This window comes from Cupressus sempervirens, chromosome 3 (assembly GCF_028749045.1).
Source record: "Cupressus sempervirens isolate cs-2001-9-10 chromosome 3, ASM2874904v1, whole genome shotgun sequence".
Lineage (NCBI taxonomy): Eukaryota > Viridiplantae > Streptophyta > Pinopsida > Cupressales > Cupressaceae > Cupressus > Cupressus sempervirens.
Window position 1 is genome coordinate 48851671 of NC_143120.1, and position 24712 is coordinate 48876382.

A 24712-nucleotide genomic window follows, 5' to 3' on the forward strand; every position below is an offset into this window, starting at 1 on the left:
TTTCCATAATATTTTTTTAAGTTTATTCTTTTTCAGAATCATTTTACTAGTCTTTCTAGGTTTTTTAGGATAGTTTTTAGCCCAATGACCCACTTTCTTGCAATATAAATATGCATTCGGATGATGTTTGATTTCAACCTCATGAATCCACTTTCCTAATTTTGAGAAAATATCCACTTTTTATTGTAACTCCTTAATCTAAGTCACTACAACCCAAATCCTAGCATAAAGAAGTGTAGATCTAGTAGTTGTCATATTATCAATGGCTATCAGCTCTACAAAAGACTCAACAATTAGTTTACAAACATATTCATGCCAAAACTCCAGTGGGAGACCAGAAAGTTGGACCCAAACAAGCGTGGTAAGTAAGTATCAGATAAATCCAGATTTGGTTCCCATTTCTTAACCATAAGAGAGCTTCTTCCACAATACAATGGTCCCCCACATAGGAACATATTCACGTCATCCTTGCAAGTGAAGACATTGAGAAGAAGGCTTTAGGCATAGCCGCTATATCAACTTTACCCCAAAGGGCTAATTTCCTCTTTACCATATTCCTTAAAGATTCAATAAACAATCAGGACCCCAAGAATTTGCCCACAAGTGTAAAGTCCATAGTTAAAGTAGAATAATCAACAATGGGGTCAGGCATAAATATTTTGAACTCACCTTTCTCCCAACACGATTTCAAAATAACAAGGGGGAAAGAGGATTTCCTCATTGGCATTTACCAAAAAGCATTGACCATTTCCTCCCCTCAGCCTCTTTTTCATTATCCTTCAACCCAAAATCACATGGTACCTCGATCTCCTGATTGATCGCATGTGAAGGACCCTCTCTTTTAGGAACCTTGGACCTTTTGAGACCCCCCCCCCTCCAACTTTTCCTCCTAATCATCCTCCTTTGCATCGTTGATTCCTTCCAGATTACATGATGCATCTCCATTGCCGTTACCTACGACATTCCTGCCCAAAGGCTCCTTTCAAGAAAATCAACAATTTATACTCATTGTTGAACCAGGCAATACGTTGGGTAATATGATATGGTTTATGATATCTCAGCCTCTGTCACTACTATCTTCACTTTTCTACTATCATATGTTCCTTCATACTCAAAAGACATCTCCATTCTATAGATCCAATCTAGTAAGGCATTAGTATCAAATTTCCCATCATAACTAGTTGGTTACAGTGGGTGAGTATCCCTTGCAGGGTTAGTGACATGGCTTAATCACCTACTATGGTCATATAAGACTATTGGTTGTATAAGGCATTAACAGATAGATCTTTCAGTACAACGGTAACCTTGTCCTTTCTAATAATTGGTATCAAAGCTTGGTCACAGGTTTGAATCCTGCAAGCCAAAGTGAGTGACGTTGGGATTCGGATTGTTAAAAGTGGGCCAATGTCCCTCGTAGGGTTCATGACATGGCTTAACTTCTTCTTGTGGTTCTATAAAACTATTGGTTGTATCGGGCATTAATAGATCAATCTTTTGGTGCAACAACAACCCTATCCTTTCTAACACTAGCAGCTTTAACAACAAGTTTAGAACTTTCCCTAGACAAAACCCTTAAAAGCCTTGCTACAGCCTCTTCTATTTTAGGTTGTGCATTACATGCCACCACTACCTCATCATCAAGATATGATCCTCTCCTTTTGGGCTGTCTCATCTATTGGAATAATTGTTGTTTTATCATTGATGTCAAATCTATGGATGAGACATATTTCTACCTAGTCTAAATGTCATATCTATTTGATAGGTGAAGAGGATTTGAGAAGTCGCACATAAATATAGAACCTAAAGGAAAGGTTGAAGTTATGAAAAGAAAGTTACAATGGACATTTAATTAGATAGACTTTCATAAAGAAAAGTAATAATTTATGTTAAGAAACCTAAGCTAAGCCAAGCAAAAGAGTAAAATACTAAGAAGTGTCGACTAATGCTAGTGTCAACCGATCTACAATTAGTGTCGAGCATATATAGTGTTGATAGAGCATTAGCTTGGATCAAGAAAGTTAGTTGATGGTGAGCCAAAATAATTTACAGTGACTAGGTATTTTACTTCTGACCGTGTATTAGAATTTTAGATATTGTTGAGTGACAGTAAAAGAACAAATTCAAAAAAATCATAAGATCAAGCCAATTTCGTTGATTTCTTGGGAGATGTAACACGTGTTAAAGATAAGAAGCTGATTAGGTAAAGACCTAACAGATGAATTCTAGAGAAGTTTCTCAACGATGATGAAGAAGAAGAACAAATGCATTGAATCGAGATGAATCTGCTAATAAACCCTAAGATCTATGATGGACATAGAAAATGGTAAAGCACAAATTGCCTATTTAAGGAGATACAAAATTGAACATTTTGTACCACATCTAGTCAAGCCCATCCAGTGTGTGTATGAACGAGTTTGTATGTGAATAATCAAGAAAGATATACAAAGAAAGGTTGATTAGAAACACACAAGAGTGTGAATGCGAAGCTAAAGGAGAAAGCTTGCAGATATTATGTTGTTATTGATAAGTGAATTAGAGAAAAAGGCTGAAGGGTTAATGAGACAAGTGAACTAATTTCTTGAAGTGCGATCAAGCAGATCAAGATCAAAGATGACAATGAAAGCCTTATTAGTGAACCAGAATGAGGACTGAATAGATATTTGACCCTGCAAAAGTGAGCTGTAATCACATAGATAAAGCCTACTATTTTCTTTCTTAACATTGTAAACAGTTTATATTGAAATCTTTTTGACAGAGGTGGACATAATAGTAATTTAAAGGCTTAGCAGTCTGTCTAAATCCTTTAACTAGGTGATATTCTACATGGAACGATCACAATCCTCATACAAGACCACTCTTAATAGGGTGATTAAATCCTCTAACCAAGTCACATTTAATAGTGTATATTCTAACCTTCAAAAAGGTTGGCTCCTAACAAAACTCACTTTAAAAGAGTGACATGTTGCTAGTGGTTTTTCCCAAATTGAGTTTCTATGTAAAATCTTAGTGTCAAACTGTGATGAATGTTTTATGAATATTTACATTTGATAATATTTTCATCATGCAATGCAAGTTATAGTTTATGACATGTTGTGGTTTCACAATGCATACCCCATTTCTCATAGAAATGGGGACCCCCAAGTATTGTTTTGTCTCTCAAACCCCTAGTGTGGGGCCTGAGTCATTTTTTAACTCCCCCTGGAGTCTGGTTCTAACCCTTTTCTCTAAGTGAGAAAGTCAAATGGTGTCTGAGAATGAGAAAATGGAAGATGCCTACGGATACCCACTAGTACACTTAGTGCACATGCGCACCTATCCAAGGTGATTATGCCAACCAAATGTCAGTAGAGGCAACACCCAGAATCACATAGATTGATGCCTAGTACATTTGATTAAGAACATTCACACACCTCAGGGTAAAAGGTACACAAGTGAACCCAATCAATCTCCCAAGATATCCTCTGAATAGGCTCATTTTGTTGGAGATTTCTAGGAAACTCACATATGCATATGATAGAGTGAGGAAACAACACCAAAAAGATGAAGATGTGGCCTATCACTATAGGTTTTTTTGAGGTCAAGAAAAAGCAAGATATCGTGACCTTTGATTCAGAATGGGATCAATATCCCTTAGAGGAGTACAACTCCCCTCGCCCATACTTAGATAATAGTGGCATGTTGCAACATCCGACAGGGAATCAATTCATACATGTAGATGCATTAAAAGATTGCTGGATGAATGCAATAGACAACTATGATGTCCAAATAAGGGATTATTGTAGAATGACTCTATATCTAGTAGAAAAGGCCTAGCCACCTCAAAAACGACAACAAAATCCTGAACAATTAGAGCCTGAAGATGAGAAGGCTTCTCAAGTCCAAAAGATTGAACAAGTGCCTCCACTAAGACAGGGACAAGGGCTAGAGCAAGAAGAGGAAGAATAGAGGGTGCCACTGGCAGCTCAAGAGGAAGAAGCCTTTGCCTCAATTCGCAAAAAGGATAGGGCTAAGGACACTGTGGGAGGGACACCTATTAAAAGATTGAAGAAAAATAATACTACTCCCCCGCAGGTGCCTGAAACCATTCTATAAGCCAAAGAAGAAGAAGAATAAGAAAAGGAACAAATTGAAGATGAAACAAGAAAGAACCTCCATTGTAATGCCATCATCTATACCAAAAGAATCTATTTAGGTTACTACTACAGAGGATGAGCAGCAGCAATGGATCACAAATATGGAGGGTCAAGAGATAGATGCCTTTGACCTCTTAGATTTTGAATTCATGCCAGTGGTCACTTAGATGGTGGGGTAGAACATAAGGGATACTCCTACGACTCAATCCCTATGAGAGGACAAGAACTAATTAACACCTCTACCTCAAGGACTTCTAGGGCTACCACCACTACCATCTTAGGATTTTTCATTCTTGGACAAAAGCTTTGAAATGCCACTCCCTCTCATAACAAACTCTGAAGAACAGGTAGCAGAGCAAGAAGAGCAAGAACAAATACATGAGGAACCTCAACCAACTCCTCATGATACCGAGGCTGGGACCTTAGCCCAAGTAGATACAAAGACTCAAATTGGTTATCTCTCCCGATGAGAAAAGACTCTAGAGAGGATTGATAAGGGAAAGGGACCTGCAGTGCAAGCCCCCTCTTCAGTCAAATATATGTCTCCAATGGGCACTACTCCTTCTTGGCTAAAGCGGGAGGTCATGATTCAACATAAGAGGTAGTTGAATGTAAGTATTGAGGAGGGAACAAACGAGCTAGTAAAGGCCATCAAGAAGCGTGAGCCACCTATGGGTGATGCATGACCACTGAGTTTCACTATGAAGAACCAAGATCAGGACTTACATGCATACATAGTCATCTCTCCTCCACATGTTGACACTGAGGATTTGATTCCTAGTGATTATCAAATCAAGGAGGTCATATGAGGTCATACTGCAAAAGTACCAATTACTACGAGTGTAAAAGAGATGTCCAAGCACATGGATAGAAATGAGTCTGAACTAATGATGTTGCAATGAAAAAATGAGCTTATAAGAGGCTATCTACATGGAATAGTGGGCCCAATAGATCTGGATCATCTAGAGATCACTCTTGTTGTACCAATACAGAAAAAGGAGAAGGGGATGATACAGATGGATTCATTTTTGGGGCTATGTCAAAAATAACATGAGAATTTTGAGGAAAGGGGTATACAGATAATCCAAGAAAATTTGAATCTATAACACTACAAATTGGCGTCCATAGTGAACCAGGATTTTGGCTGGATGGGTGAGGTACATACCTGGACAAAAGACCTAAAGATTTTCACATCAATAAAGGGTCAAAGGTATCGTACACTTATGGAGGTAGAACAACTTAATAAGCTTGAGGATTGGATAGAGAAGATAGCTTTCAGTAATAAAATCATGGACGGACTGCATGAGGATACTCAAAAGTTAAGAGAATTAGCTCAAGAGAATATTTTGGAAGAAGAGAAGTATTACAATGTTGCGTGCCTTGACATTTTTGAAGATGACTCAGAAGATAAACTCAATTCAATGCAATAAGTAGTCCAACAATTCCAAAGAACTTTTGAGGATTCTTCATCTGATGAAGATATCAAGTAAGCATTTAAGATTGAAGAGGCATTGTTGGAGATGGACACTAAACTTGAGGATTTTGCAAAAACACGGATGGAGTTTAGTAATTATTTACAAATAGTTAAAGATAAATATGCAACTTTGGATTTTCCAAAAGCTACCCAAGTAATGGAGATTATAGAGAAATTCGAGAGAAAAAATCCAGACATCACTTTGGGATAGAGAAAGAAAAAACCCAAATGCTGGAAACTCAATTTTGACAATTGGGAAAATTTTGGATTTTGGGACCATGTCATCAAGGTGTGCATGTGCGCTATTCACAAAGGTGCGCCGAAATTTTTGAAGACGTAATAATGCGCCGAAACTTAACTACTAGTTCCTAATTTAAAATATTCCATCCTCTTGCAGCTTCCTTCTTCTTGTCTATTTCTTTTGTTGCTTTAAGTCATGTAAAGGCTCATGTACCAATTAATTGATATAAACAAGGGTGGAGACCTACATAGCACCCCTTAGAGAGTCAGTTTGTATATAATTAGATTTATCTTATTAGTTTTTAGCATGCATTTTCATTTTAAAACCTCTCACTCTCAACATAAAAAGGGGAGATAATTTCTTATAAATACATGGATGTAATATGCACTCTAGGTGGTTATTTTGATACAATAATGTATTTTATTGTTGCTCTCATTTTGAGTGTAGTTATTCTTGGAGGAGTGTGTCATTTTTATGAATGCATTATCATGAATAATAATGGAGCCAATGGCTTTCAAGAGAGCAATTGAAAGGATTATTGTCGTTAAGCATCATGCAAAATAACAACTCAATATAATAGTTTTCTAGTAGAGATCGAGCAACAGTAGGATAAGAAGAACAATGAAGTGTTTAATGTTTAATTTTTCAAGTGGTGTATATAGACCTTGATGAAGCTGCACATATCCAATATCAGTGATGCTGCTATCATATTTATGGAAAATGAATGTTTAGATGTAAAAACTTCTCCCCTGACTGCTAAACAATTGAAAAAAGAGTTAGAAAACAACCAAGAAGTGTTAGAGATTTGCTTAGCCCTAACCTATGCCTAGTTTGATGACCTAAAAGATTGTAATATTGTAAAGAAGATGTGGGACATACTAAAGACCATATATGGAGGTAATGCCAATGTTCTAAGAGCTAAATTAGAATGCAAAATAGGTAAATTTTATGACATGAGAATAATAGAAGGTGAGAACATAGTACAATATTGCACAAGAGTTAAAGAGGTTGTTAATTATATTCGAGGTACAAATTGAGAAATCAACGATGAAACAATCATAACTAAGGTATTGAGGACTCTACTCCCTATCTATGTCATTAGAGTCTCTATAATTCAAGAGCTAAGATGCACACTAGACAACAACTTGACCTTAGAAGGTGTAATTGGTAGACTTACTTCTTTTTAGATGTCCTCATTGTAAAAAGGTTTGGAAAAGGAAGAGGTACATACAAAGATAAACGACCTATCATTTATTTTTCATGCAATAAAGTTGGTCATATTGCTTTTAGAGGCCCTAACAAAGAAGATAAGGATGAAAGGAAGAAGATCAAGTACAAAGGAAGTAGAGATGACAAAGAGTAAGGGAGAAGCAAGGATGAGAAATCTTATTATATTGTTGAAGAAAACACTGATAATGAATCTAAGAGTAATGATGATGAAGTTCTCTATGTTGCTATGACAGAACATTTTGATGAAGATGAGAAAACTGTATTAATTTCTTATGCGGACAAAAATTATAGATGGATAATTGATAGTGGATGTTCCAATCATATGACTAGAGATAAAGACAAATTTGAAGGTATTGGTCCATACAATGGTGGATGGTGGATAATAGGTAAAGACATATTAGACAAATTCTAGAGGATGATCAAGAAGATGAACAAATTCACTAAATAAAGTTGAATCTAATCGTAAACCCTAAAATGTACAGTGGATATAAAAAATAGTAAAGCACAAATTGCCTATTTAAGGAGATACAGAACCAAACATTTTAGTGTCATGTCTAGTCAATCCCAACCGAGCCCTGCTAGTGTGTATGAGTGAGTTTTTTAGTGAGAAAAGATATACAAAGCAAGGATGAGAAAAAAGACACAAGAGTGTGAATGTTAGTTTCTAGATACCCATTTGGGTCCAATAAAGATTCCAACTCTCCTAGTTCCACTATTGGTTTTCTAATTTAGAGTTTTTGAGCACCTTGGGATACGTGTTAATGTAGAAAATGGGTTATTTTGTAATTGAGTCATAATTATGATGAGTTAGAAGGTGTAAGTCGGAGACATTATTATATTTGTAATTTGAAACACTCTAAAAAAAGAATCAGGTCAAAAGACTTTATGGTTTGAAAGTTATTACAGTTTTAAGTTGCCTGGAGACCTCATAAGAGTGCTTCCAAGTCAAATTTGGGGAATTAAACAACCTCATATGAGCCCAAAAAATGGGGGACGAGCGATGTTGATCCATAGGGTTATAGAGCGCTTTGAGAGCTTTCTGGAAATCTACACAGTTCATCAATCAAAGTCCAGGACCAAAAGTTATGTCTCCCGGAAGTTGGACTACCATTTTTAAATTCTTCTAATTTTACACCGGCTTCTAACGTGATTTCTAGAACCTTCTGTTTTGGTGGTGGATTCCAGATGGCATATTCTAGAATTTATTCCTAGCCCTAAACCTAATTGGGGTTTATTTAAGAATATTTCTAGTATTGTAAAGGCAATTCTTGGTGGAGTTTGAGAGAAGATACTATGAGGAGGAATTTTCTCCAGCATCTGACTATTGTAAGCCCATAGGGCATGTATTTGGGGCTGTTTACATGTATTGAATGTAGTAGCATATTTTACTGATAATAATATTCCTATTTTTCCCTCTTGCATTCATTCTGGTTGTGGTTTTTGTCTTCATCAAGTGGTATTAGAGCAAGTTTTCCTGAGTGTGTAGACAGAATGCTGACTATGAGGCAGTTTGCACAAGGACTGTATGGTTGCGGGTTTGAGAAAAGAAGATTCCTCCACAAAGGGAGCATGGTGGAAGGGCCAGAGTTATTACTCCTAAGGTTAGAGCCCTTCAAAGACAAATCAAAGCATTGCATGAGGAGACTCGTAAAGGGATGAATTTTGCCGCAGGTGATCAAAGCGGGGAAGAAAATGAAAAAGAAGGAAATATTAGGACAAAAGCGAAAGGAGATAGAGAAGTCCTAAACTAGGTAGAGGAGAGGCTTTTTAGGGCCATTTTAAAGCTTGGAAAAAAACCTAAAATAGACGTGGGTATATTTTTAGGAAGTCTAAACCTAGATGAGTTGATCGACTGGGTTAAGTTTGTGAAGGCCAAAACGAAAAGCCATGCCAAAATCTGGTGGCAAGATGTTCAGCTAGAAAGAAATAGAAGAGGAAAGGAGAAAATCACAAGATGGGATCGCATGGTGGACAAACTAAAGAAGCAATTCATTCTTGTTGATTACGAGCTTGATTTGTTCAAGAAAATAAAAGGGTTAAAGCAAGCAGGACAATCTATCCGGGAATATACAAAGGAATTTTAGTGAGTTCTTATCAGGAGAGGGCATGTAGAAGCAAACAAGGAGAAGGTTGCCCCTTACCTTAGTGGATTAAGACCTAGCATTCAACAGGAGCTAAGTCTGGTTAGAATGACTAGCATTGAAGAGGCATACCAATATTCCTAGCGAGTTGACGAGAAGCTAAACAAAAGGTTTGATGGAAGGCAAAGAGGGAAGGTTCAAGGAGGAAGGGGCGGTGATAGGTCATTTGGAGGCTAAAATGAGAACCAAAGGAAAGATGAAGATGTGGGTACTAGCCGAAACTAGAGGAATGAGAGTTTCAATTTCTCTCGTGATCAAAACTTTGGAGATCAAAGAGGAAGAGGTAGAGGACGTGGACAAGGTTCCAGAAGTGGAGGCTTCCATGGTATGTGTTTTCATTGCAATAAAGAAGGTCATCGTGCCTTTGAATGCCCTCAACGCTAAGGAAGGACAGATAGGAGAGCTGATGGACAAGAAAGGGTTGCTTATGTGGATGAGGATGTGCAGTCATCACATTCAAAGGATGCAGAAAGAGGAGAGGTTCTAGTAAATGAAAGGGTCTTACTTAGTGCTAAGATTGAACCTAGACAAAGGAGGAGTATGTTTCATACCAAGTGCAAGTGCGATAGTAAATGTTGTGATGTGATTGTTGATGGTGGAAGCACTGACAACTTGGTGTCAGAAGGGATGGTTTCAAAGCTAAAGCTCAAGAGGGAGAAAGACCCCCAACCCTATTGGATTTCTTAGGTGAAGGATGATCATAAGGTTCTAGTTAGTGAACAATGTCTGGTGAAGTTCAAGATTGGGAGTTACCATGATGAGGTTCTCTATGACATCATTCCAATGGATATCTAGCATTTATTGTTGGGAAGGTCGTGGCAGTTTGATAGGCATGCTATACATGATGGTCATGCAAATACATACTCTCTGACAAAGGATGGAGTTCACCACAAACTGAAGCCCTTGATAAAGAAAGGTGAAAAGGTATGCTATAGTGCTAGGGTATGTCTTGTTGGTGGAAGAAATTTTTTGGATGACATAAAACATCAATGTACGTGTTATGCTTTGATTTCTAGAAAAGATAAGGAAGGAAGTAGTGAAATTCCACTTGAAGTTTCAGGCCTATCAAGTGAGTATGGAGATGTCATCTCTGATAATGTTACAGAAGGGTTGCCACCAATAAGGCAAATCAGTCATTGAATAGATTTAATCCCTGGAGCTAGTTTTCGTAACAAGGTTGCTCATAGGATGACTCCTAAGGCAAATCAGTCATTGAATAGATTTAATCCCTGGAGCTAGTTTTCCTAAAAAGGCTGCTCGTAGGATGACTCCTATTGAAAATGAGGAGCTAAACAAACAAGTTGAAGAGATGTTGAGGAAGGATTTGATTCAGCAGAGCTTGAGTACATCTGTAGTACCTACAGTATTGGCACCAAAGAAGGATGGAGAGTGGAGAATGTGTACAAACTCTCAAGCTATAAATAGAATAACCATCAAGTATTGGTTCCCTTTGCCACGAATGGATGATCTTGTGTTCTATTTGAGTGGAGCTCAGTACTTCACATAGATAGATCTCAAGAGTGGCTATAATCAGATACGGATATGAGAGGTAGATGAGTGGAAGACTGCATTGAAGACCAAGGAGGGCCTATATGAGTGGTTATTCATGCCCTTTAGACTAACCAACGTGCCAAGCACCTTCATGTGGCTTATGAATGAGGTACTAAAGAAATTCTTGGGAAAATTTGTTATTGTCTATCTGGATGATATTTTAATTTTCACCAAGTCTTTGGATGAACATTTATTGCACATTTGTAGTGTCCTTGAAAGGATGAGGCAAGAGAAATTGTTGAATAATTTGAAGAAGTGTAGCTTCGTCAAAAAGGAGTTAGTCTATATGGGGTTTGTTTTATCAGCTAAGGGTCTCAAAATGAATCCAGAGAAGGTAAAGGCCATCCTGGAATGGCCTACTCCAAGTTTTTCTACTGAGGTGAGGTCATTCCATGGTTTTGTTAGTTTTTATAGGAGGTTGATTAGAAATTTCAGCAGCATATGTGCACCCTTGACTGAAACAATAAGGGGGGATAGAAGTGAGTTCAAGTGGACTACAGGAGGAACAAGGAGCTTTGAATTGTTTAAGAAGAAGGTGATAGAGCAACTTGTGTTGGCACTTCTTGATTTCAAAAAAGTGTACCTGGTTCATCAATCGGAGTCCCAGATCAAAAGTTATGCCTCACAGAGGATGGACTACCATTTCTGGATTCTTCTAATTTTACACCGACTTCTAACATGATTTCTAGAACCTTATGTTTTGGCGGTGGATTCCAAATGGCATATTCTAGAATGTATTCCTAACCCTAAACCTAATTGGCATTTATTTAAGAACATTTCTGGTATTGCAAAGGAAATTCTTGGTGGAGTTTGAGAGAAGGTACTGTGTGAGGAAGATTTTCCTCCAGGGTCTTACCATTGTAAGCCCATAGGGCATGTATTTGGGTTTGTTTATATGTACTGAATGTAGTAGCATATTTTACTAATAATAATATTCCCCTTTTTCACTGTTGCATTCATTTTGATTGTAGTTTGTATCTTCATCAAATAATCTGCTACAACTCTTTCAACTAGAGAATGGTGCACACCTTCGTTTTCCGTAAAGAATAGTTAGTACCATTCAAGAATTAGGTATCTGAGAGGAAATCTTTTGGTGTGGGCAAAATAATCTCTAAAGAATTTTTAAAAAAATGTTTAATTAATATTCTTTATTGGGGAACATACACTTACTGAAAACCGAAAAAGTCCTTTACAGTTGAAAAGAATAGAAATAGGTATTGATACTCATGTGTAGTGAGATGGGGATACTTTACGAGTGTTCTACCTGAACTTTATTATGGACATTATATTCATCTTTAGGATGCACACATATCTGAAGATTTATAATAAAAGCTATTATGCTGTATTGTTAATCAAATAAATAAAAAACAGGGCATAAACAACGAACAATAGAAATCAGCATTTAAAACTTGATTTTTAATCAATATGTATTATGAAATTAAAGAATGCATTATAAAGAAAAAATTAAAACATCTTAACCTTCTACTATGCTAAAAGAAATCAAAGTTAACTACAATAAAAATATCTATGCAATAACATAATTTTGCATACTATGTACACTAATTAAAAATGATGCCTACTAAGCTAACTGTAACATGCAGTTTATTAAGCATGAAATAATTAAAACAATCTAACTTAAAATGACATTCAATAGAATTGAAATCTATGGTGGAATTCATGCATTGTTAATGCATTAAAATCATACCTTCGATTCCCTCTCCATGAACAATAGGAATGAGACCAAGTTGATTCCTCAAAGTAGTAAAACCGGTACTAGTGAGAGACTTGGTGAAGATATCATAAAATTTCTTAGAGGTTGAGAAAAATTGTAACTCCACTATAAATAGTCATCTGATGGTGGATTTCAATGTGCTTCAATCTAGCATGAAATACTGGATTCTTGGTCATTGTAATGGAACTACTGTTATCACAAAAAATAGTTGTAGGATGTTCTTGAACCAAATGCAAATCTTCCACAATCCTTCAAATCCATATTGCTTGACAACCAGTTGTTATTGATGCTATATACTCCGCTTCTGTTGAAGAGAGACCCTTGGTTACCTACTCCTTATTACTCCATGAAACAACTCTAGAACCAAGTAAGAAAACATAACCAGAGGCTAATTTTTGATCATCCATTGAACCAGCCCAATCAGAATCGATGTCACCAACCAACCAACTCCAACTTGTCATAGGGAGACTAACAAATTAAAAAATTATGTTTACCACTTACATACCTTAATATTCTCTTTGCAGCTTGCCAATGAGACTCATGTGGATCTCGCATCAACTGAGAGATGAGGCTCACGACATACATAATATCAAGTCTCGTTGTAGTAAGGTACATGAAGATCCCAACAAAACTTATGCATACTGTAGGATCAATATGGGGACTTGGATTATTCTTGGTTAACATTTTACCACGGGCTATAGGGGTAGCTAATACTGTGCATGACATCATTCTAAACCACTTCAATAAATCAGCAACATACCTAGTTTGGTAAATACAAATACCATTAGGTTTTTGCTGCACTCTATCACAAGATTATAATGCATAAACCCCATATTTGACATCTCAAATGGTTGTTTCATTTCTTCTTTGAATTTCTCCATGAGAGATGGGCTATTACCTACAAAAATGAGATCATCAACATAAAGGAAAACAATTAGAATATCATTAACAACATGTTGGATGTATAGGGTTGGCTCTAAACAACCTCAAATGAATACTTTCGTCAAGAAATAACTATTAATTAGTGCACACCACGCACATGGTGCTTTCTTCAACCCATAGAGTGTGTTTTTCAGCTTGTAAACCAATTGCTATTGTCCAGAAATAGCATAGCCAATAGCCTAATCCACATAAACATCTTCATCAACATAACTATTTTGTAAAGCTGACTTTACATCGATCTGATAGACTGACCATTTGTTTTGAGCAGCAAAAGACAATATAATTTTAATCAAGTATGAAACGTAACAACTCAAGAAAAAGTCGCCGAATAATCTACTCCAAGTGTTTGTGACAATCCCATGGCAACTAGTCTTGCTTTGTGAGTTTTCACAGACCCATCAACATTATATTTCAACTTGTAATTCAATTTGAGAGCAATCACCTATTTGTCTTTTGGAAGTGGAACTAATTCCCATGTACAATTTTTTTCAATAGCATTCATCTCTTCATTCATAGCATCAATCCACATTGGTTTTGTCACAACTTCTTCATACATAAAAGGTTCAACTTGAAAGGAACTTAACAATGCAAATTCAATAACTGGATCCACATTGGAACTTTCTGTAACCATGTTCTAAGCAATGGACAAGAGCTTTCTCTTCAAACTCCTCATGTAGTGATTGTAGGGCTTCTTCTTGAGGAAGTAAATTAATTAATTGTTCAAATAAAACTCTCTTTTGTCATATTAAATGTAGTGAACAAAGAACAAAACCTAGAAGGAGGAGCTCATAAGGTGAACAGAATAAATAGTTTATCCTCCATCATCTCTGTAAGAAAAAGGAGTTCAACATGAAGAATAGATGCATGACACAAGAAATCTAATTTTTTTTCACCGCTACGTTCATGAAGAGTATGCAAATTTGATTGCAAATGAAGTACCCTAGCATGATTCTTTGCCTCAAAAATTGTGGAAAGAGCCTCCCAAGCAATCATAGATGTGTCAACATCTTGAAAATATGCTTGAACCTCATCAATTATATTGAGAGTGGGGTAAAAGCACAATCAGGTGTCACATTTTATAAAGAAAAAGGATCTCACAACACAAACCATTGAACTTTAATTTTTCAAATATTTTTGTGTAAGAGTTTATTAATTTTTAAAATTTTGATATCATTTTTTAAATTGAAAAAACTGTAGGCTGTAGTTCCTGTCAATCAAGTATATGCAAATCATGTTTTCTTTCACTAATTTATAGATATATTAAAACTTACCTATCAAATTTGTACACCTTTTTGAAAAGCAATTACATATTCTTAAAGAGGTCTCTCTCCTCTAGAGATAAATATGGTTTTTAATATTTCTTATATGATTTACTATTTTTTCCCCTTTTTTGAGTGAACATCTTCTCAAATATTACATTTTCTTTTTAATAATATTTTGAATTTCCAACATATTATACCTAATCTAAATACAAAAAAATTTATATAATAATGATGTTGACTCCAAGATCTCTACAAGCGTATTTTTAGTTTTTGAAAAAGGTATAGTTTTGATAGAGAAACGATATTTTGTGACTTAGATTATATAGAACATCAAATGCTTGAAAATATTTTTTTTCATAATTTTAAAAAGCTTTTCTTTTTAGGTTTAATTCACCTTTTTGGAGGTCTTCTACTCAAAATTTCAAGTTGAAACTTTCATTGGTTTGAAAAATTGGGCAATCATAGACTCCCTGTTTTATAGACTGAAATTAGATTTTTAATTCTTCTTTCCAATGGTATAAGCGGTTTAAAATTCTGAGCTCTAGGTCAAAAGTTATGACGCTAACAACTTGGGGTAATTAGACACCTAGTTTTGAATAGTTTTAGTTTAATTTTGTTGTTTTCATTATTATAGCCACATAAACATTTTGAATTCATGGCTATGGCGACTATTGATATTTCATCATCATATATATTCTTTCAATTTTGATTAATAAGATGGCTTTTGGTTTGTATAAAACTCTTTCGAGTTTTGCAAGTTTTTCAAGAACTTGAACATTGGTATCACAGGTATTTGATTCACCAGATATCATGTTTGCAGCCCACTTCTTGAATTTAGGTCATTTCGCCAAAATAGATTTGCACAACCTAAAAGGTGAGACAAATTTGTGCTTTTACCTAGTGATAAGCATTTCTTTTTAGCATTAGCTTTATCATGCTTCTTCTGAGCATCAACATCAGTTGGTCATTTAGTAACTCCTATAATAATCTCCTACAACTCTTTCAACTAGAGAATGGTGCGCACCTTGGTTTTCCATACGGAATAGTTAGTCCCGTTGAAGAGTTAGGTGTCTAACAAGGGAATTTTTGTCGTAGACATAATAATCTCAAAAGAATGCAAAATTTTTAATATTTTATTAATATTCTTTATTAGGGAACATACACATATTGAAAACTAAATAAGTCCTTTAAGGATGAAAATAATAGAAATAGGTATGATACTCATTTGTAGTGAAATGTGGATACTTTGTGGGCGTTATACCTCAACTTTATTATCGGAATTATATTCATCTTTGAGATGCACACATATTTGAAGATCTAAAATAAAAGCTCTTATGCTATGGTTAATCAAAGAAATAAATAATAGTGTAAACAATGAACAACAGAACTCAAAATAAAAAGCTTTGTTTCTATTGAATATGTATTTTGATTCTACTAATTTTACATTGACTTCTAACATGATTTTTGGAACCTTTTGTTTTGGTGGTGGATTCCAACTAGAATATTCTAGAATATATTCCTAACCCCAAACCATTTGGGGCTTATTTAAGAATATTTCTTGCATTGTAAAGCCAACACTTAGTGGAGTTCGAAAGAAGGTACTGTGTGGAGGATTTCTTTTTCCAGAATCATATTGTTGTAAGCCCATAGGACATTTTTCATTGATAATAATATTTTCCCTTTTCCTATGTGTTCATTCTTTCTTTGGTTGTGTCTCCATCAGAGAGGCACTTGTACAAATAAATCATGGTTCTGTATGGTAGTGGCAAATGCAAATGGCATTGCATCATGTAATGGAGACTCAGGTTTGTTCAAGATCTCTATAATATGATAAATATCATCCTCTGAAGCATGGAACTAAGGCTTAGCACTCCTCACTATCTCCTTTTTAAACCATCTCAAAATATGTTTCTCTACGACCTTAGCTCTTGATGATGAAGGGGTGTGTTCAACTACCTCCTTCTCCTTATCGCTTTTTCTTGGAGTCACCTCCTATTGTGAGGACTCTCTTTCTGTAACTTTAGTCTTTGTAGATCCTATGGCTTTCTTCTGAACATCTTGAGAAGGCTATTGTTCATATTCTACCATCTATCCCTCTTTTGATGCTTCATTAGTAGCCCTTGGCTCTGGTTGCTCTTATGGTGATGGTTCCTTTTGAACTTCTTCCTCTTCTAAACTTGGAGGTTGGGGAGTTACGGAATGCTTATCTACCAATGTAACTTGTGGTGGAGATTAAGGAGTAAGATTAGGACCCTATGTATCTAGTGGCATCTGTGTCCAATATTCTTATTGGAGTTCACCTATTGGGGGTGTCTCTAATCTTATCCCCAACCAATTATATACCCACAGACATGAAATCAAAATCTGTCATGGATAAAACATCCTCACCTCCTTCCCTTTGCTCATTCACCTAGTGCTACACTTCATCTTCTGAAGAATAGAGTTGTAATGGTTCTACTTGGGTGGATTGTGGGGTATTGGTGGCACTCTTTCTTCTTTCTAACTCTATAGCTTTTTCTAACAGAGTTCTTCTTTGTAGGGGTACCTGTTCCTCCTCCTCTTCTGATTTTGTTTCTTCCTCATCTTCTTCTTCCTCTTGAATAGTTTCAAAAATAGATGGATTAGGTACTAATCTTCTACTAATCCTTTTCCTTTCCTTCATCTTAATCTTGATCCTCTTATGTTTCTTTGAGATGAAAGGAGAAGGGGGCTCTTCCTGTATAGGTGGAATGGAGGCTTCTAAAATCTCTCCCTCTTCTGGTTGGCTTGGCACAATAGGAGGCAACTAAGGTTCATCTTGTATTTGAGAGGCTTCAATACCTTGGGACTCTTATGAGTTCCATTCATGCTTCTAGAAAGACACATTTTCTACAACCTATTCTATCTAGATCATATGAGGAGATGTTCTCTTCCTCTTTCCCTTCCTTTTAGGAGGGTGATAATATCTCACTAGGTGATCAAGCTTATAGATTGTCTTGGGCCTAATAAGAGACTACAACAAAAAGATAGGAACTATGGTTTTTCTTCCCTTACACCTTTCTAGGTGAGCATTTGCATGGAAGATTACAGTATCAGGAATTGGATCAAGTGGAAAAGGTTTCTTGATCCAATCCTTTGTCATTCTAATGGCATGTCTCGCTCAATGATTGATGTCATCTCCTTCCTCTTTGTTAACCTTTGCATTTAGAATGGCTCTTTCATTGACCTTATCAGCATTGAATAAGGGATTCAATAATTCTTAGGAGTCTCGTAGCCTTATCTCATTAGGGATATTCAAATGGAGAGCCTTTTCTGCTAAATACAAAGTCATCCTACAATAGTCCCTGATGCAGACATTGTAGTCATTTGTGGCATTCATCTAATGATCTTCAATGGCATCCTTATGATGGAAGTCCTTTCTTGCCAAGCTTTCCACTTTACCAAAATTGTCAAAGTATCACCTAGGAGAGTTGTATTCTTCAACAGGATATTTCTCCCATTCCCACTTGAAGGTCAAAATATCTTGTTTCCACTTCACTTGATAAAAAGTTCTAAATAATTACATGCAAAGAGATTGCATGACAATAATATATTTGCATACAATGCAAACTAATAAAAAATGATGCCTACAAAGCTAACTAAAAGATACAATTTTATTAAGCATGAAATAATTAAAATAATCTAAATTAAATTAATATGCAATATAAAGGAAACCTATGGGGGAATCAATGCATTGTTAATGCATTGAAATGCATCACCGATGCATGCACATACGGTGGAATGGTGTGGAACGATACATGCATGCAGTGCATGCTCAAGAATGGTGCATGCCTTCAATCTCCCCTGCATGAAAAATGGGAATGAGACTGAGTTGATTCCTCGAAGTAGTAAAATTGGAGGTAGTTAGAGCTTTGGTGAAGATATAAGCAACTTTCTTAGAGGTTGGGTAAAACTCCAACTCCACTATACCATTCTTAACCAAATCTCAAATGAAGTGATGGCAGATTTTGATGTGCTTTGATCTAGCATGAAATACTAGATTCTTGCTCATTCCAATGGCACTACTATTATCACAAAAAATAGTTATAGGATGTTCTTGAACCAAATACAAATCTTCTATAATCCTTCAAATCTATATTGCTTGAAAACTAATTGTTGCTGATACAATATACTCTACTTCTGCAGAATAGAGAGCCACGGTTGCCTCCTTTTTACTACTCCATGGAACAACTCCAGAACCAAGTGAGAAACCATAACCACAGGCTAATATTCGATCATCCATTGAACCGGCCCAATTACAATCGGTGTTACCAACCACCTCGAACATACCATTGGGAGAATAAAAAATGCCAAAATTGTTTTTACCACTCACATAGCATAAGATTATTTTGTAGCTCACCAATGATACTCATGTGGATCTTGCATCAATAAAGAGATGAGGCTCACAACATAAATAATATCAGGCCTCATTTTAGTAAGGTACATGAAGCTCCCAACCAAACTTCTATTTATTGTAGGATCAACATGTGGACTTGGATCATCCTTGGTCAACTTTTTACCAAGGGCTACACAGGTAGCTACTACTATGCATGACATCATTCTAAAGACCTTCAATAAATCAGAAACACGCTTAGTTTGAGAAATGGATATATGATCAGGTTTTTGCTACAATCTACCCCAAGAAAATAATGCATAAGCCCCAGATTTCATATTATAAATGCCAGTTTCATTTCTTTTTTGAATTTCTCCATTAGAGATGGGCTATTACCTAAAAAAATAAGATCATCAACATAAAGGAAAAAAAATTAGAATATCATTACCAACATGTTGGATATAGAGGGTTGGCTGTAAAGGACTTCCAATGAATCCTTTCTTCAAGAAATACCTATCAATTCATGCATACCAAGCATGCGGTGCTTGCTTCAACCTATAGAGTGTTTTTCCAACTTGTAAACCAAATGTTCTTTTCCTAAAATTTCATAGCCAAAAAAATGATCTACATAAACATCTTCATCAATATCACCATTTAGGAAAGCTGATTTTAAATCCATCTAATAGATTGACCACTCGTTTAGAGCAGCAATATATAATATAATTTTAATTGTATCAAACCTAGCAACTCGAACAAAAGTCTTTGAATAATCTACTCTAGGTGTTTGTGAGAATCCCTTGGCAACTAGTCTAGCTTTGTGACTTTTCAGGGAGCCATCAGCATGATATTTCAGCTTGTAAATCCATTTGGCATCAATTACCTGTTTGAAATTTAGAAGTGGAACTAATTCACATGTATCATTTTTCTCAATAGCATGCATCTCTTCATCGCTACCATCAATTTGCATTGGTTTTGTCACAACTTCTTCATACATAGAAGGTTTAACTTAAAAGGAACCTAACAATGCAAATTTAATAATCGGATCCACATTAAAACTTTCTCTGACCATGTTGTAAGTAACAGACAAGAGCTTTCTCTTCAAACTCCTCATGTAGCAATTGTAGGGCTTCTCCTTGTTGCAGGAAATTAATTAATGTTCAAATGAAACTTTTTTTTGTCATACTAAAACTAGCAACAAAAGAACTAAACTAGTAAGGAAGAGGTCATAAGGTGATCGAAATAATAAGTTTATCCTACACCGTCTCTATAAGAGAAAGAAGTTCAACATGAAGAATAGATGCATGACAAAAGAAATCTATATAGTTTTCACTGCTTTGTACATGATAAGCATGCAACTTAGATTACAAATTAAGTACCCTAGCCTGATTCTTTGTCACAAAAATTGTGGAAAGAGCCTCCCAAGCAACCGTAGATGTGTCAACATCTTCAATATATGGTTAAACCCATAGTAACGAGAATCACCCAAAAATCGCCTGAATCGGCGATTCTGCGACCCGATTCATCCTGCACGATTTTTTTTGAATCGTGAATCAGTATCGCCAATTTCTAGGCCATGAATCGCCTGAATCGGCGATTCAGGCGATTCATGTAAAAATTGCCAAAATCGCCTTAAAAAATCGGCTATGAATCGCCCTCGGCATGTAAAAAGGGAAGTTGAAATTTTTTTAAAAATCACTTGTTTTTTTCACTTTGTTTTTGACCTATTCTCTTTGTTATAACCCTAAAGGGCCTTCTATTTGTGAAGCATGAGTAGAAGAGAGGAAAAGTGAGAGAGAAGAAGAGAAAAGAAAAGCCATAGGTTTCCAACCGGCAAGAAGGAGGAGCACCAAAGAGATCAGCAGGCCATTTGGGGAGCCCATCAATTGCTTTGGGAGCATTAAGGAGCCAATATCAACACTCCTCAACTCATTTGCAAGAGGTAAGTGCTTTTTTTTTTCTTGCATGTTAGTGTATTATGCATTTTTTGTTAAATTTTTAGTGTATTATGCGTTTTTTGTTAAATTTCTATAGTTTTCAAGAATTTTAGTGTAAATCTTGAATGCTCTTTATTTTTACTAAGTTGCAAGCTAGGGTTTGTTGTTTTCTAATTTTTATTAGCTTCAAACTTTGATATTTTACATAAAAAAATTTATTGCTGCAGACTTTGCTCTCATTTTTCACAAATTCCAATGGGTAAAAAAGATGAATGTTGGAAATATAATGAAGAGTTTCCTGAAAGAACAAAATATCAAACAAAATGCATGTTTTGTAAAGAAAAAATAACTTCCGAGGGTATTTATAGATTGAAATTCCACATTGCTTATACACAGTGATTCAGAGATTGAGTAGCGATGAAAATAGCGTTGCTGCGATTGTTGAGCTAGACCAGTTCAACAATAAGGAGGGGCCACTTTTCTCTGGCAGGATGGCCATAAATGCTCAGACAACACTACAGCCAGGTAAAAATTAAATCATATATTCAATGTTCATGAATCTAGATTCTAAACTTAAAGTTGATTATATAATGCATTAATTTTAGAATTGTAATTTGTAAATGAGACTAATTGTTTTTGTTTTTTCCTTATTTCAGATAGATGGTGGCAAATGTTTGGGGCCACAACCCCAAACCTTCAAAAAATTGCCATCCGCATTCTGAGTCAGCCGAGCAACGCTTCTGGATGTGAGCGCGGTTGGTCCATGTTCGAGCACATCCACTTGAAGAGGAGAAACAGGTTGACAGTGCAGAGGTTGAATGATCTTGTCTTTGTTCATTACAACCTTCGTCTTAGGATTAGACAGATTTTGGGCGCTGACTCCTCTCAGATCATTCTAGAGGAGATTGATCTAAAATCAGAGTGGATCACAAAGACCGTGGACCCAGTCTTCACTGAGGAAGACCGTGCGTGGGTTGACTAGGTGGATGTAGAGGCTGAGGCTGTGGCTAGGGTAGAGGAGGCAGCTAGAGCACGTTCAGGCATTGGTAGACGCACACGCGCACGCACAGACGCAGGCCCTAGCGACGTTATTCATGAGCCCATTGCCCATGCAGGGGACATGGCTCGGTGGTCCTCTAAGACCTACCTTACACGCCTTTCTCATAGGCAAACAGGATACTCAGAGGCTAAGGTTGAGGCTGCAGCAGAGCTAAAGGATGATGATGAGGATGATGAGGCTTGAGCTGGAGCCTTGTTTTTATACTTTGTTTACACTGTATAGATATTGATAGTGATACTGAATCACTGATAGACATATGTTTCAAACTTTCATGGATCTTCATCTTAGATTTATACATACATTTATGATTTGATGTCTTATAGATCTTCATGATTTCATCTTATTGATTCTATGATTTGAATCATTATGATCATTTGATTTTTATTTACTTCAGCTAGCATACAATTTACATTTTAGTACATAATGATAACATAGTTACGTATGTGATGGATTTTATGTTTCATGTTTATGTATGTTAGATTCTATTTGATGATGTTATAGTGTTTTTAAGCTATATTCAATAAAGGGTGCATGAAATAAGTCTTAAATTGTTAAAATCTTTACATTTAAAGGGTTTTTTCAAATTTGCCGATTCATCGCCGATTCACCGGCGATTCACCCCCGATTCACGATTTGATTCGGCCGTGCCAATTCCTATACGATTTCGATTCACGTTACTATCGTTCAACCTTATCAATTATATTGAGAGTGGAGTAAGAGCACAATTTTGTGTCACATTTAATAAAGAAAATGGATTCCAAAACACAAATTGTTCAACTTTAATGACGTAAAAAATGGTATTTGTGTTTAGAATTTGAAGATGATGTAAACTAGTGAAATGTGTGAAATTGGATGAATTTTATGCCTATAATTTTTCTAATTTTTTTGAGCAAGAATTTTTAAAATTTTAAAATTTTGATGTCATTTTTTAAGTTGAAAAGACTATAGGGTGTAGTTCTTGTCAAACAAGTATATGTAAATTATATTTTCTTTCCCTAAGTTGTAAATATACTTTAAGCGACATGTATAACTAGGGAACACAAAAAGAAATACCAGTTTTTGATGTATATTTTCTTTCCCATAAGTACTCAAAGTTGACCATATTAGAAACCAACAATTGTTTCTTCCCATCAAAACTTCCCTATCAAATCTACACCCTTTTGAAAAACAATTACATATTCCTAAAGATGTCTCTCTCCTCTAGAGACAAATACTAATTTTACTTTTTTAAATATGAATTACTATTTTTTCCCCTTTTTGAGTGAACATCTTCTCAAATGTTAAATAATAAATTATTTTTTTATAATATATTGAAATTCTAATATATTATAATTAACCTAAACACCATACAATTTATTTAATGATGATATTGACTCCAAGATCTCTATTGTTATTCAAGGTCCAAAATATCCAATTCAAACTTTTTCACTAAGTGTAGTGAGCCCATTCAACCATTCATTCATCCAAGCATTAACTTTCATAATGAGCAAGTTACTGTAAATCAACATGCAAGCATAACACACAAATTATCAACACATAACGCAGTGATTTATGTGGAAACGCAATTTGGGAAAAACTATCAGCAACATGCTACTCAATTCTCACTCTTCTAAAGTGATGCCCTGTAAAGGCTTACAAAAAACTGTTAAATGTGACCTTGTTAGAGGATTTATCCACCCTATTAGAAGTGGGTCTTGTTAGAGGACTTCATAACATTCACTTGGAATGCCACCCTGTTAAAGGATTTACAAATGGCCGTTAGGCCAACCTAAGTCCATAGGATTTTTCTTCTATCCTAACTGATACAATTGCTAGAGAGTAACAATTAGGGAATTTGACCTGATTACAAAATACAACTTAACTTGCAGATTTTAGATCACTTCTCGGCTCATACCATTGCCTGGCTATCAGTCTCTACAACCGTTGATAGCTTGCCCTTCTTTCAAGCTTAGTCTCCTTGAGTCTCCATGCTCACTGTACCAATGCAATAATCTCTTCTTGACCACTTATATAAGTAGAGCCTCTGTGTTCTTCTCCTAGATGTCTTCTCCTTGACACCCTTCTAACCACTTCACAATTTGGCACTTCTGCAGCCGCAACATCAACAACATTTGCTTCCTGGTCTATGACTCCTTATATAGAAGTCTTAGAGTTCCTTTCCTGCTCAATTCTTCCATTCTTTAATTTCATTTCGTATGGATTAGGTAGGATTTATTTTATCTAACCCATATTTTGTTTCCTCTAGAAACTTCTTGAATAATCCTTGGAATTCATCTAAAAATGATTTTCATAGAATTATGTGCCACCAGCTTATCATCCTTATTCTCCAAATGGCTCACAAAATTCTAGGTAACAACTTTGTCGGCTCAGATTTGGCAAATCTTTGTCATTTAAAATAATGCAGCAGCTCGACACTATTGAAATCCTAATGCTCGACACATATTGAGTTACTCGGCATCAACTATGTTTTTATTGATGCTCGGCACCTGAAGTTCAGTCGGCACCAACTAAGGTTTTCTAATGCTCGGCAGTTGAACTTCACTCAACATCTGAAGATCGCTCGACACACACTAGATTTTCCTTTTGCTCGGCTCCAACTGAGAATTTGCTCGGTTTCAAGTAGCTTGCTCGGCACCCACTAATGACCTTAGTTTAAGCTTT

The 24712-nt window shown here is 35.9% G+C and overlaps 1 protein-coding gene and 1 pseudogene across 2 annotated transcripts in view; one reads left to right on the plus strand and one right to left on the minus strand.

Annotated features, from left to right (window-relative positions):
- LOC149564733 (uncharacterized) overlaps positions 1-22103 on the plus strand; it is a 50133-nt gene extending 28030 nt beyond the window's left edge. The window contains exons 6-7 of the mRNA XM_089823328.1: positions 21388-21516; positions 21648-22103. Coding sequence (XP_089679454.1) covers positions 21388-21516; positions 21648-21973 — 455 coding nt within the window. The 3' untranslated portion in view covers positions 21974-22103. The remainder of the gene's footprint in view (positions 1-21387; positions 21517-21647) is intronic.
- Positions 1-24712, minus strand: part of LOC149564732 (MADS-box transcription factor 23-like) — a 233676-nt pseudogene that overhangs the window by 28564 nt on the left and 180400 nt on the right. The gene's annotated exons all lie outside the window — the stretch shown is intronic.